The following is a 13908-nucleotide window of genomic DNA, read 5'->3' as shown; positions in this document are numbered from 1 at the left end:
ACACTATAAAGATTGCATAATTTGAAAAGTGTTCGCCATTGCTGACCAAAACTGCAAAGTGTTTTTTTTTTTAAATACTGTAGTGTATCTTTTGATCTAAAATCCTCCTCTTTCCTCGTTAATTCCCTTAATTCGTCTACAAACACACCAATCACTTGATTTTCTAACTAAAACTTGTATAATTTCTTGTTGAACACGTTTAATTTCTAAGTGATTCGGTGTATCGAGTAAATTAAAATTCAGTGAAATACATTTAGTACAACGTGTTAAACTCGGAGCCAGACTCATTTTTGTTTAAATTTTTTTATTCAAATCACAGTTAAGTCTTTACAGCAGTGCTTCATGGGTCAGAAACAAACAGTCCCACTTAAAAAGCATTAAAAAAAACCTCAAACACAGTCTGAAGACGGGTTTCTGACACACACACACACACACACACACAGAGAGAGAGAGAGAGAGCGCTGTGTGTCATTTGGCATCAGAACAGAGAAGCTTTTTGTTTTGAGTTTAAAGCTGTACATTATAAAACAACCATATTTAAAAACCTGAAGATATCAAAACACACACCATCGCGTTATTTACAAAGGGAACAGAAAGAAGTGGTGTTGCATGAACATCATTATAACCCTGTGTGTGTGTGTGTGTGTGTGTGTGTGTGTGTGTGTGTGTGTGTGTGTGTGTGTGAGAGAGAGAGAGAGCTCTAACCATTAGGCTTTCTGTTGTGGTTTCAATCCTAAACCACCTCCAACACCTCCGTTAAACTCTCCTCCAGCAGGCTCGATGACTCAAGTGGCTTCATTTTGAACCATAACTTTCCCCCCCCGCACTGTCGTCTGTGGGATTGTGGGAGGAGTCATTCTGTTGCCATGACAACAACTCGAGAGAAGATATTTACATGACTCCTGTCAAAATGGCGTGAATGCAGAACCATTGACGCGTTTCTTTCCCTAGAGTCCCGGTTCTCTTCAGCATCGTGTGTCATTACCGCATTCCTGACATGATGTGGATGTCTGTGTGTGAACACGGATTTGTTGAACAGAACACACACGAGTCAGGTGTTGCAGCTGTGTGTGTGTGTGTGTGTGTGTGTGGCTTTAAAACAAATCCATGTTCACACACAGACATCCAGGTCATGACAGGATTACAGTAATGATGCATTTCAGAGGCAGGGATTCGTCGACACTTTCTGAAAATGCAACGGCGTTCACGGTAACGGTAGTTAGAAAGAAGGTTTACTCTGTACGTGTCGTGTTCTATATCGTTTTATAAACATTGCCATGGAAACCAGCAGTGTGACAACACGGACAGCTTGGTGAAAAAAGTCATTTCGCTATTACAGTAACACCGACATCCAGGGAACGCACTGTGAGCCTCAGACCTGCGTCCAGAGAGAGGGAGAGAATCTCATTCGCTCGCTGTGTGTGTGTGTGTGTGTGTGTGTGTGAGAGCTGTAAGGAGAGTGTGTGACCGAACTGTGTGAGCTTCACCTCCCTTCCCAGGCGTCGTCTCGCTGCTTGGCTGCCAGTCGTTTTTGCTCTAAAAAGAATCAGAAGGTGTAAAACGTTTCACACGTCTGCATGAAGACATTTAAAAAGTTCTTTGTTTTAGTGTGTGTGTGTGTGTGTGTGTGTGTGTGTTACCTCTGGCTTGCCGTAGCTGGTTCCTCTCGGCCTCACGCTGCTCTCGGCTCTGCGTGCTCTTCACCCCGAGAGCGCCGATGACGAGGCGCCGGGCGAGAGCCGCACTCGTCTGAGGACGCTCTTTAGCCGGGAGGAGGTAATCTACAGAGGATAAAACGACGGTACAGGGCTGTGCATAAGTATTCGCCCCCTTCCCTTTAAACTTCTCCATATATTCTTGTGTTACAAAATGGACTGGGATTATATGTCATGAATCTACACACACACAAAAATAGCCCATAATACTGAATGCTTATTCACAAATAAAAGTTGTGAGTGCGTAAGTATTCACCCCCGTCGCTGATTATATCCTGTGTGTGAGAGTTCAGCTTCAACTCCATTCAGCTAATTATTTTGCGATTAAAATCTTTTACAGTTGAGGTCAAAAGTTTACATCCCCCTTTCAGAATCTGCAAAATGTTTATTATTTTACCAAAATAAGAGGATCATACAAAATGCATGTTATTGTTTATTTAGTGCTGACCTGAATAAGATATTTCACATAAAAGATGTTTACATAAAGTCCACAAGAGAAAATAATAGCTGAATTTATAAAAATGACCCCGTTCAAAAGTTTACATCCCCTTGATTCTTAATACTGTGTTGTTACCTGAATGATCCACAGCTGTGTTTTTTTGTTTACTGATAGTTGTTCATGAGTCTCTTGTTTGTCCTGAACAGTTACACTGCCTGCTGTTCTTCAGAAAAATCTTTCAGGTCCCACAAATTCTTTGGTTTTCCAGCATTTTTTGTGTATTTGAACCCTTTCCAACAATGACTGTATGATTTTGAGATCCATCTTTTCACACTGAGGACAACTGAGGGACTCATATGCAACTATTACAGAAGGTTCAAACGCACACTGATGGTCCAGAAGGAAAAACCATGCATTAAGAGCCGGGGGGTGAAAACTTTTGAACAGAATGGAGATGTGTACATTTTTTCATTTAGTACTGCGCTTCAGAGGCTACAGAAGATAGTTACATGTTTCCCAGAAGACAAAATAAGTTAAATTTACCCTGATTTTCAAATTCAAAAAGTTTTCACCCCCCGGGTCTTAATGCATGGTTTTTCCTTCTGGAGCATCAGTGAGCGTTTGAACCTTCTGTAATAGTTGCATACGAGTCCCCCAGTTGTCCTCAGTGTGAACGTGGTCATTTTTATAAAGTCAGCTATTATTTTCTCTTGTGGACTTTATGTAAACATCTTTTATGTGAAATATCTTATTCAGGTCAGCACTAAATAAACAATAACATGCATTTTGTATGATCCTCTTATTTTGGTAAAATAATAAACATTTTGCAGATTCTGAAAGGGGGATGTAAACTTTTGACCTCAACTGTTTGTAAATAATCTGAATATTAATACATCTGGGAGAACCTGTGTTGTGTTAGAGAATATACCTAAACAAACAGCATCGTAGCACTGTACGAAAAGGGGGAAAGTTGAAAAGGGGCGGGTGTGAATATTTATGCACAGGGCTGTAGGAAGCAGAAACGAGGGATAGAGGGAGTACCTGAGGAGGCACGTGCTAGGGCTTTAGTGGCTGAGGAGGATTTGGAGAGAGGACGAACCTTCAGCATGGGGTGTTTGGTCCTCAGAGCATCTCGTGCTACACACACACACACACACACACTAATTATTTGGCTTTAGAAGTACTGCAATAACAAAAAACCTTAAGTATTTGTTGTAGGAGTTTACATCATGGTCTTCTCAGGACATGTACATATGACAGAGACCCAAACACCACACACACACACACACACACACACACACACACACACAGAGTACATCAACGTCAAGCAATGGGCTCTTTGCACAAACACAAACGCTCTTTGATTTTATGTGATTACGCTGTATGGTTTTATTGTGTTGTCCTATGACTATTTTTTTTTTATTTATGTAAAGCGTCTTTGAGTATCTTGAAAAGCGCTCTATAAATAAAATGCGTTATTATAATTATTATTATTATTATTATTGTTAGTACGGCTCCTGCATTTCCGGTACATTCAATGCACTCACGTTAGCGGTATTTTACTATCTGTTTCTGGGTTTTGAGGGTTTTGTGTGTCACAAAAGTGCGTCATCGTTCTACATCATCTCCATTTCATTCGTGTTCGTGTTCCAGTGCTTAATGATGTCCGGATTCCTCTGGAAAAATTAGATTTAAATTAGAATCGAATTGAATCCTACTTTACGTTGCATTTTTAAGGTTTTCATTTGACTCACTCTTGCGTATATATGTATATATAAAACTCATATAAACAGCTTATAGAAATATAGGACTAACAGTTGGAGGAAGCCGACGCTGCCGGAGAGACAGAAACGAAAAACGCCTCACAGCACTACAGGGAAGTAGCGCATTTAACCGAACCTTCCAAACATAATCGCTGTAAAACCCCCGAACATCACACAGTGACACCTGCTGGTCAGAAGATGTAAAGATGAATCCAGAACACACACACACACACACACACACACACAACTAACCAACCCGAGACATCATCACTCACAGCTTTAAAGCGTCACTTTAAAGCCACTTAGGCGATTCACTTAGTAAAGATTTATTGTTAGTGTAGCTTTAATCACACACTTAAACGTGGATGTTGTGGCCTAAACAAGATCCTGCTCCTCACCTGCTCTCTCAGCTAAATCCTTAGAAATATTTGCACTCTTTGTTTATTTAATTACAATGATTCATTTCACATTTGTGCTTCTTATTGTGCCATTCTTATTCTTCTTCTGCCATTAGGTGGAGCGTTCATCCTCCAGCCTCAGGTCATGCACCACAATAAAGAAAAGACGTGTGTGTAGGAAGCACTTGTGTATCCGTGATCCTCTGAGCGCATTTCAAGAATTCGTACTTCCTTACTGAAGGCGATCAAATTTCGATTTTGATCAAATCAAGGAGACATCTGTTAAAGATTTTGGGAAGCACTCGAATGACCCCCAGTGCATACAGTATATTTATAATATTCAAATTAAAAACAGATCTGAATTAGAGACTTTTTGGCCTCGTGGTTAGATTTCAATCGTGTGTGTATTTATATCCGGTGTGCGAGAGCTGTTCAGATTATTAATCAATATTTAAGTTCTGGACATAATGATTGTGTGTGGAAATGTGAACTGTGTAATGGAGAAATGGACACTTTGTGTGATCGTGTACTAAATATTAGCAGAAAACACAGCAGGTGATTTGAATTAGGAATTAGCATCAGACCAATAAAACTCCGACACGACAGAAAATAACGAGAGACTCATTCGAAGCGTTTCATTCTTCCATCACGCTGTTGCTGACTGACCGCGCTGCTACGTGCCTCAACTCTGAGGAAACAGTTAGACTTTAATTATCAGCCTGTGGTTTTAAAACTGACCTGCTATGGGACTGGAGAAAAGGCCGAGGGCGTGTGTGTCATCGATCCACTTTATATCAAAGCCTTTCTGCCTGGAAGATACAAACACACACACACACACACACACACACACACACACACACACTTTACTACGCTGCTCATTTATGACCCCTGTACAGCATGAAGGATTCAGTAACAGCATGAAGGATTCAGTAACAGTATACACAACGTACTGATAGGAACAGAAGGCTCGTATTAAATCCTCTGTTTTAAACTCAGAAGGGAAGTCGTAGATCTCCACGATATGAGACAGCTCGTCCTCTCGCAGCTCCACCTCGTCGTCCTCCGGCGTCCAATTATAGTAGTCGAACCGCGGCTCCTGAATGGACGCCTTGTTATGCCCCGCCTTCTGAGAGATCTGAAACAGGAAGTATGGACAGTTAGCTGAACTCAATCACACCATAACACACTGTAATTACACGTCAGGTTTTAGATAAAGTGTTATACCTCTTCCAGCAGGTGTGGGTTGAGACATTCTCCATCATCGGTGAATAAAGAATCCCAGTTATCACCCTCCTCCTCTTTCTTGTCTTCCTCTTTCGGGTTCTGCTCTGTCTCTGCAGTCTTTAACTCACCAGTCGTGTGTGTTGGGGTGTTCACGTCCTCAGAGGAGACCCTCTGTCCTGCATCTTCTGTAGATTCGTCTTCCTTTTCCACCCGGGGTTCATCTTTCTCTTGTCCCCCTTCCTTTGTGCTTGGTTCGTCCTCGCCGTTTGTAAACCCCTCATCCCCTGCTTCCTTTTTATCTCCTCCGCTTTTGTCCTTCTTGTTCTTGGAGTTGTATCTCCGGGCTTTATCGGTGTACCGGGGTCTGCCTTTGGGTTTCTTATCACCCCCTGATTGGGGCTTTTCTCTGGACTGGGGTTGGTTTTCTCCCTGACGTCCCTTGGGTACATAAATGGCCATGTCAGGCTTCTTAGTGCGCGATGGAGCTGAGGGTTTGGGTTCTCCCTCTGGCTGGCTGCTTTCCTCCATCACCATATAGAAGTTCTGGAAAAAATATATACAAGTTTATTCCAAATGAAGTTATGGTATACAAATCAGACCCCTTAACTCATTATTGTATTAACAAATTAAACATCTCCTTAGCATAGAAATCAGTTTAACTGTATAATATATCATATATAACAATATCTCATAATACACATATAAACTACTCAACCAGGCTAGCAACACACGCTATCATTAGCTAGCAATAGTTGTCATTTTTCTCTCTGAAATTCCAAATAAATCACGAACTTCTCATTTAAATATTGCAAAATTATATTATCAATTAAATTCTGTGTTGATTTTATTTGTAAAAGTTACACAGAGGCTTGTTTTCGGGCACAAACCTTATAGCACACAAAGACGCCGAAATGTTGAAACCATAACCGGATGTTTTTGGTCGCCGCGTGATGACGTCACCGTCAAAGGACGCCATGACTGCTTTGTATGGGATTTGTAGTTTTTGTTTGTTTGTTTGTTTGTTTTTGTATTATTTTCGGTGACTAAGATCCAAAAATACTTATCATTTATACAAACTACAGAACTTGTTTAGTACTATTTATCAGTATAGATTAGAATATTTCTCTGATTTTTTATATTTATTTATCACCAAGGGAGGCCAAAATGGTTAAATCATGGGCTAGCAGGATGCAGTTATAGTGCTACCATTGTGCTAAAAGTAGAAAATATATAATAGATTGATATAAAATATATAAAGAAGATAAAGATAAAAGAGTAAAGATAAAAGTAGGTGCTTTAACACTCAAGAAAGTTGCAAAAGAATGGTGATCAGTGGTTGGTCGTCAGAAACAGTGGTTGTTGCAAAGACTACTGATCAGTGATTGGTCATTGGAAAGATGGGTGATCAGTGATTGGTCGTTGGAAACAGTGGTGATTAGTGATTGGTAGTTGGAAAGACTACTGTTCAGTGATTGGTCATTGGGAAAATGGGTGATCAGTGATTGGTCGTCAGAAAGACTGGTGATCAGTGATTGGTCGTCAGAAACTGGTGATCAGTGATTGGTCGTCAGAAACATTGGTGATCAGTGATTGGTCATTGGAAAGACTACTGATCAGTGATTGGTCACTGGTAAGACTACTGATCAGTGATTGGTCATCAGAAACAGTGGTGATCAGTGACTGGACCTCTGGAACATCACCTCAGTCGGGTTTAGTAATGATAGTGATTTTTGGGTGAGATGGACTTCCATGACTTCTAGATTCAGAGCAACCCTAAAGAAGTGAATGTAAATACACTGAACATGTCTTGGCTAAAGGGGAAAATTGTGTACACTGTGGTTTTTCTGGGAAAAAAAGGCTTTATATACATTTTAAAATGAAGAATAAACACAGACAAGGCAACAGATTGTTCAAGTACTTTATTGTTGTATGCACAGAGAAGCATGTGGCACTGGATCATATATGAACTTCTGACTTTTCCTGTCTTTTTCTTGGTGCCGTAATCTTTTATCCGTAAGCTTCAGCTGTGTTGTTGTTCACTTCGCTACACAACAGAGAAACACGCTTCATGTTTCAGTGAGTGCAGGCTGTATGAAAACCCATCTACATATTTGCATAATCATGAGCCAGTTCTCTCGTTAGGGAATGGAAGCTCATACCGAGGTGTAACGAGGGTTTGGCGAGTGGCAGTTTCATGGCACGCTGAGGAGGTCGGTTCTGCGTTCTCATGCCCAGCTACGTCATGAGCAGGAAGACATGAGCAGGCATGTATAAAAATGAGAAGATTAGAGTATTGGATATGGCAGTGGAAGCTTAATGAGATGAGAGTATGATGAATGATCCTGTTCTACCCACATCTCTAATCCTGAGTTTCTCCAAACTAATCTGTCTTTGTTTTGTTATGTTTTAGCTCCTAACACGCCTGATCCAGGTCTTCTACTCCAGAGGTAAGTTATGTGGTTTCAGTGTGTTAGAACGTGGAAGACCCGGAACTCACTGGAAGCTCTAAACAAGGAATATTATAAATAATACAGGTTCTAAACTACTGCAATACCGTATTTTTCGGACAATAAGCCGCTCCAGAGTACTAATCCCTTCCTCTGAACATCTCCTCAAGTGCTAAAGATGAATTCTTTTCAAGGTTATACAGTATGTAGAGCCTTATAACAGGGGGTTAGCCTTTTCAGAAACTGCTCTAATTAGAAGCTTTTTAGAAAGTTAGAATTATAGAGGGTTCTTTGCTTTTTCCTTCTGGGGAAAAAGTTCTATATAGAACCCTACAACAAAGGGTTCCCTTTTCAAAATGCTTTCATTAAACGTTCTGTGTAGAACCCTGCAACAAAAGGTTTCTCTTTCAGAAACCATTCCAAGAAGAAGCTTTTTAGAAGATTATAGCCATTAATCATCCATCCTAAAGGGTTTCTTTGCCTTTTCCTTCTTGGAGAGACCTTTAAAGGACCTTTTTCTATGTAAAACCCTACTACAGAAGGTTTCCCTATCAGATATCGTTCCAGTACCGATTTTTGGAACGTTATAATCGTTCACCATCCAAAGAACCCTTGAGGAAATCATTTTAAAGAGTGTAGCTAGTGATATTTTGATATTTTGTGTGAAAATGGTACCTACAATACACTCCTTAAAAAAAGTTTAAATCTAGAACCCCTAAGGGTTCCCTGGCTTGTTTTTTTTTTCAAGGGGAACAATCTAGGTTCTATGTAGAACCCTGAAACAGAGAAATTCTAAGTGGAACCATTTTAGGAAGCTAAGGAGCATTAACTATCCAAAGAACCCCTGAAAAACCAAGAGTGAAGTTTGTTTGGCCACGTCCCAATCTGCATAATACCACTTTGTGTCAAAATAGTGGCCACTACAGGTTCTGATACCCAGTTAGAAAAACAGGTTCCATCCAGCTCTCTAAAATGTTCTTCAGTTTGTCCTTTAAGGAGTGAGAAATTAGCCTCCATTTCTGTATATCACAGCTTCATTCTAGCACAAAAATGAAAACAGCACTCTTCTGGAACCCAAAAGGAGCGACTTACTACAGAAAATACGGTAAACGGTTTGATATGAGATCAGATTTGGTTCTTCATTTCTTAATAATAAAATACAGCACATCTACATGGCTCTTGATCCCGGATTTGTTCCGCGTCTCACTCCTGACATCTGACCTGTATCGTCACACAACTCTAAGCCAACCATCTTACATAAAATCATCACACAAAGGAACAAAAAAAAAGGAAAAGTGCAAACATGGCCGACTCCTGACCCACTGTGGAAGACTCTCTTTTGCTCTCCATCAGCCCTACAGGCTGCTACATACAACACACCGAGGTGCAAAAGTGAGAACATCATGCAAGTGTGTGTGTGTGTGTGTGTGTGTGTGTGTGTGTGTGTGAGTGTGTAAACGTGGTTCACATCCATCTCTCCAAGACGTGCACTAAGTGTGGATCTCCAGTGCAGGTGGATGACAGGGTGATATAGGGTGTGTCCTGAGGAGGTCATGTGCAGTGTATGGAGGAAGGTCTGTCTGCAGATCTGAGACTGGTGGGCGTGTCTGTCGGTAAGTGGGCGTGTCTTTGTGTTACCGATATTACCATGAAAATCTTGTCAAGTTATCTTATGTTAGTCTGGTAGTTAGCACTTGCACTAGCTGACTACCTGATGAGGATGAATCTTTTATAGTAGAACAACGTAGAACCCGATAACAGAGGCTTTCCCTTTTCAGATCTCAGAAATCGCTCCGAAGGGAATCTTTTTAGAAAGCTGTAACCAATCATTCACCATCCATTCTGAAGGGTTCTTCACTCCAAAGAACCCTTGAGGAACCCATCTGAAGAGTGTAGTGATATTTTTGTGACAGAACGGTAAGCAGGCAGTGGTGTGAAAATGGTAGCTAGATGTTAAATCAAGATCTCCTAAGGGTTCTCTGTTTTCTCTCTCTAAGGGAACCAATGAAGGACCTAGATATACCGCTCACTGGCAGTGACGATTATTATCCCTTTAGAATCCTGACAATCCTAACATGGGACACAGAAATGCAAATTAACTCCTTTTTCCGACTTGAAGATTCCATATATGGACACAGAGCCACGCCCATTGTCAGTGTGGTGTGATCTGCAGATGGACCGCGTTGGTGATTGTGATGTTTGTGTCTTTTCTACTTGAACCATTGAATGCATCCATTCACAGGGGAAACATGAAGGCAAAAGGCGTAAGTGTGTGTGTATGTGTGTGTGTGTGTGTGTGTGTGTGAGGGGGTGGAGATCATCATCGTCCACTGCTACTGGTGGTGCTGCTTCCTGAACTGGATCCACTGGAACCTCTGTCTTCATAGATACTGATCTCAATCTGATACATAAGCGTCAAGGTAACATACACACACATACACACACACACACACAGACACACACACACACACACAGACACACACAGCGAGGAAGGATACAACTCTCATGCCCCTCTCTATAGGGTCAGTAATGAGGAGGCCTCTGGGAGCGTAGATCTTCTCATTCTGCTCCTGAATGTACCGTGAGATCTTTTTCAGGACCTACACACACACACACACACACACACACTGTGATGTTAGCTTGTTAATCAGCCAAGTTAGCTAGTGATTGCTAGCTAGCTAAACAGACTAAATCAGGGATATGGTAGCTAGATAAAGTGAAGCTACACAGAGTCTAGAGTGGGTTCTGACACACACACACACACACACCTTTTCGTAGCGCGTCTCCATGCAGAGGAAGATGAGGTAGGCTGTGATGCAGGCAAGGCAGCCCTCGAGGTAGGCGTGGCCTCCGATCTTCTCCGCCTCCGCATAATAATTATTTAGCGTCTTCACCGTGTCCTCGAACAGAGTCTTCTCAATCTGACCAATCACACGCAAGAGCTGAGTCAACCAGCCAATCAGTGGAATACAGGATAATAGTCCTGTCTCTCTCTCTCTCCCCCCTCTCTCTGTCCCCCTCTCTCTCTGTCTGTCTGTCTCTCTCTCCCCCTCTCTCTCTCTGTCTGTCTGTCACTCTCTCTCTCTCTCTCTCTCAGTCACTCTCTCTCTCTGTCTGTCTCTCTCTCTGTCTGTCACTCTCTCTCTCTCTCTCTCTGTCTGTCACTCTCTCTCTCTCTCTCTCTGTCACTCTCTCTCTCTGTCTCTCACTGCATTTTTCCTGTCTCATTCTCTATCGCTCTCTCTGTCTGTCACTCTCTCTCTCTCTCTGTCACTCTCTCTTTCTGTCTCTCACTGCATTTTTACTGTCTCATTCTCTGTCTCTCTCTCTGTCTGTCACTCTCTCTCTCTGTCTCTCACTGCATTTTTCCTGTCTCATTTTCTCTCTCTCTCTCTCTCTCTCTCTCTCTCTCTCTCTCAGCAGGTCTTTTGTGTGTCTCTTTGTAACTGTATCCCTCTCTAACACTTTAAAAAGACATCACATTTAATCATCATTAAATCATCATTTAATTCCAGTTCTCCAGCGCTCATTTAGCACTTATGTTTGTGTGTGTGTGTGTGTGTGTGAGTGTGTGTGTGTGTGTGTGTGAGTGTGTGTGTGTTCAGCACTGTTTAAACTCTGGGGAATTTGAAACTCCTGAATACAGCAGCACCAAAACAGCACAATCAAGCTTTTTTTTCTGTGTGTGTGTGTGTGTGTGTGTGTTTGTGTGTGTGTGTGTGTGTCTCACCCGGCTGTCCAGTTCGGAGGGGAATTTGGTCTGGAATTTGCAGACAGTTCCCTCAGAGTAATCTCTCTGGATAAACACTTTATTAGCAAGAGATGCGCTGTGTCTCAGCTCCTGTAGATTATGGAACTTTACACACACACATAAACACACACACACACACAAACACACACACACACACACACAAACAAACAAACAAACAATTAAAATTATAAATTCATACTTTCACAGTTTCAAGTTTTCAAATGCATTATAGGATACACAGAGCACATGAAAGTTTAATGCACACACACACACACACACACACACACACAATAGGCTACACATAAATGCAATACTAAATCTGGTACTACACCTGTAACCTGTCATCATAAGAACCCTGTTACAATTTTCTCATCCTCGATCCCTATGCTGCTCCCATATCAACGATCGCCTTGTTGTACGTTGATGAGACACAACATCAAATGTGTCTACTCAGCATGGCGTTTATTAATGGAAATCCAATAATCATTATCATATCAGTCAAAACACAGGCAGGCAACATCAAGACAGGATAATCCATGATTAGAAAACAAGGCTCGGATTTAACGACATAAATGGATGGTAAGACTTCGCGCTGGGACACAAGACACAACGAGGTATAAATAGACAAACTAATCAGGAACTGAACACAAAGCAGCTGAACACAATCGTGACTCAATAGGGAGAAGACGGGGCGGAGACAAGACTGAAATCAAAACAAAATAAGTATGGATATAGAAATAAATCATGACAGGAAATAAATACAGAACGAAACAGAGAAGTGGCGCTATTCACGCCGGGAGCCGCGACACACACAGACGGGGAATTTGTGACAACTTTACTCATATACGTTTGTTTGGTTTCTGTTTTCTCGTCTCACCTTCATCTTGTCACTGGTTTGTTTCCCTCATTATTTTCACCTGTTTCTTGTTTCCTCTAAAGTCTTATTGTGTGTGTTTTTATCGTTAAGTCAAAGTCCTGTTTTCTGTGTTCCATTGTGTTATCTAGTTGTGTGTTTTGCCTCATTATGTTTATGGATTATCCTCTGTTAATCCTGTCCTCATTTCTGACCACATGTTACAGTAGACTTTGGCACACACTGTGGATGCATTGTGGAGGAGTTGCAGCTTCTGTGAGCAAAACCTAAAAAAGAATTAACGGGATTGCTTTCTCTGAAGGACTTGTATGTGACGCTGACTCAAGTGTGACCAAAAAAACACAGACAGCTGTCCTTGTGCTGCCTTTCAAACAGGACAGGTTTTATCTATAGGTATCACCAACGCTGCTGCTCCTAATCAGCTTCTTACTGAATGTTGTGACCTGAGGGTATTTTCACACCTGGCTCATTTGGAGCATTTGTCTCAGAACCTGGTGCGTTTTTTTCCCTTCGTTTCGGTTCATTTAGACAAATATGTACAGCAATCGCGCTCAGATCCACACCAAAGCAATCGGTCCAAGACCACCTGAATGATGGAGTCTCGGCCTGATTGCAAATGAGCTCTGGAGCGGTTCGCTTGTGGTGAGAAAGCAATCTGACCAACAGACTAACAAACCAACCTGTATTACAATATATAATGGGAACTGTGTTATGTAAAAAGCGTGTTTGTTTCGCTAATGGCTCGTAACATGAATTGTGGTTTAACTTGGACCAAAGACGAGGTAAAATGCCTCATTGAAATTTGGTCTGACAAACATATTTCTGAACAACTTTCAAAAATGACAAACACAGAGGTTTACAAGGTGTTTAGCGAGCGTCTCAAGGAGATGGGCTTTAATCACTCCGTGGAACTGTGATGCGCAACTCCATCAACCATCATCGACTCCATCAACAGTACATTAAAGTTCGAGATTCACTTTGCAGGACTGGGAGCTCTGGAGATGAAAAAGACAAATTTGCCTGCTTCAATGAGCTGATAAATTATAATAACTACAGCTAAAAAGAAAGCCACAATAAGCTCGCGGAGCTGCTGTCTATCTATCGTGATGGATGACCGCTATGAGCAGAACCCTGGAACATAAACAAGGACACTACTCTCGACCAATGAGAGGAAAGTTTACTCACATGTGACTTGCATAAACACATTTTGGTACGGTTTGAAATGTTGCCTTGTGAAAGCGTTGTAACAATTTAAGTTCCCGTTTCGGAACAAAGATCTACAGGTCTGAAAACACCC

At 41.5% G+C, this 13908-nt stretch overlaps 2 protein-coding genes across 4 annotated transcripts in view; both read right to left on the bottom strand.

Moving 5' to 3' along the window:
* Window positions 1-276: 276 nt before the first annotated feature.
* On the bottom strand, window positions 277-6551 carry r3hcc1l (R3H domain and coiled-coil containing 1-like). Of its 2 annotated transcripts, none has more exons than XM_034300079.2 (7): window positions 6255-6397; window positions 5540-6082; window positions 5266-5450; window positions 5054-5124; window positions 3196-3291; window positions 1641-1781; window positions 277-1536 (listed from the first exon to the last, which is right to left on the bottom strand). In XM_034300079.2, exons 1-7 carry the CDS (start codon window positions 6276-6278, stop codon window positions 1484-1486), a joined length of 1113 nt encoding a protein of 370 aa, XP_034155970.2. In that variant the 5' UTR covers window positions 6279-6397; the 3' UTR covers window positions 277-1483. The 2 variants fall into 2 exon arrangements, with proteins under 2 accessions (XP_034155970.2, XP_034155971.2); XM_034300080.2 differs by lacking the exon at window positions 6255-6397 and adding an exon at window positions 6427-6551 and having other exon boundaries at window positions 280-1536.
* Window positions 6552-7443: 892 nt separating this feature from the next.
* golga7ba (golgin A7 family, member Ba) overlaps window positions 7444-13908 on the bottom strand; it is a 13006-nt gene continuing 6541 nt past the window's right edge. For both annotated transcript variants that reach the window (XM_053229869.1, XM_026931908.3), the window contains exons 2-5: window positions 11717-11842; window positions 10755-10907; window positions 10485-10586; window positions 7444-10387 (exon numbers count right to left, since the gene is read on the bottom strand). In XM_053229869.1, coding sequence (XP_053085844.1) covers window positions 10307-10387; window positions 10485-10586; window positions 10755-10907; window positions 11717-11842 — 462 coding nt within the window. In that variant the 3' untranslated portion in view covers window positions 7444-10306. The remainder of the gene's footprint in view (window positions 10388-10484; window positions 10587-10754; window positions 10908-11716; window positions 11843-13908) is intronic.

Source organism: Pangasianodon hypophthalmus, chromosome 26, assembly GCF_027358585.1.
Source record: "Pangasianodon hypophthalmus isolate fPanHyp1 chromosome 26, fPanHyp1.pri, whole genome shotgun sequence".
In the NCBI taxonomy this organism is placed as follows: domain Eukaryota; kingdom Metazoa; phylum Chordata; class Actinopteri; order Siluriformes; family Pangasiidae; genus Pangasianodon; species Pangasianodon hypophthalmus.
The sequence above is the reverse complement of the archived record's forward strand: the minus strand, read 5'-3'. Positions and strand labels throughout refer to the sequence as shown.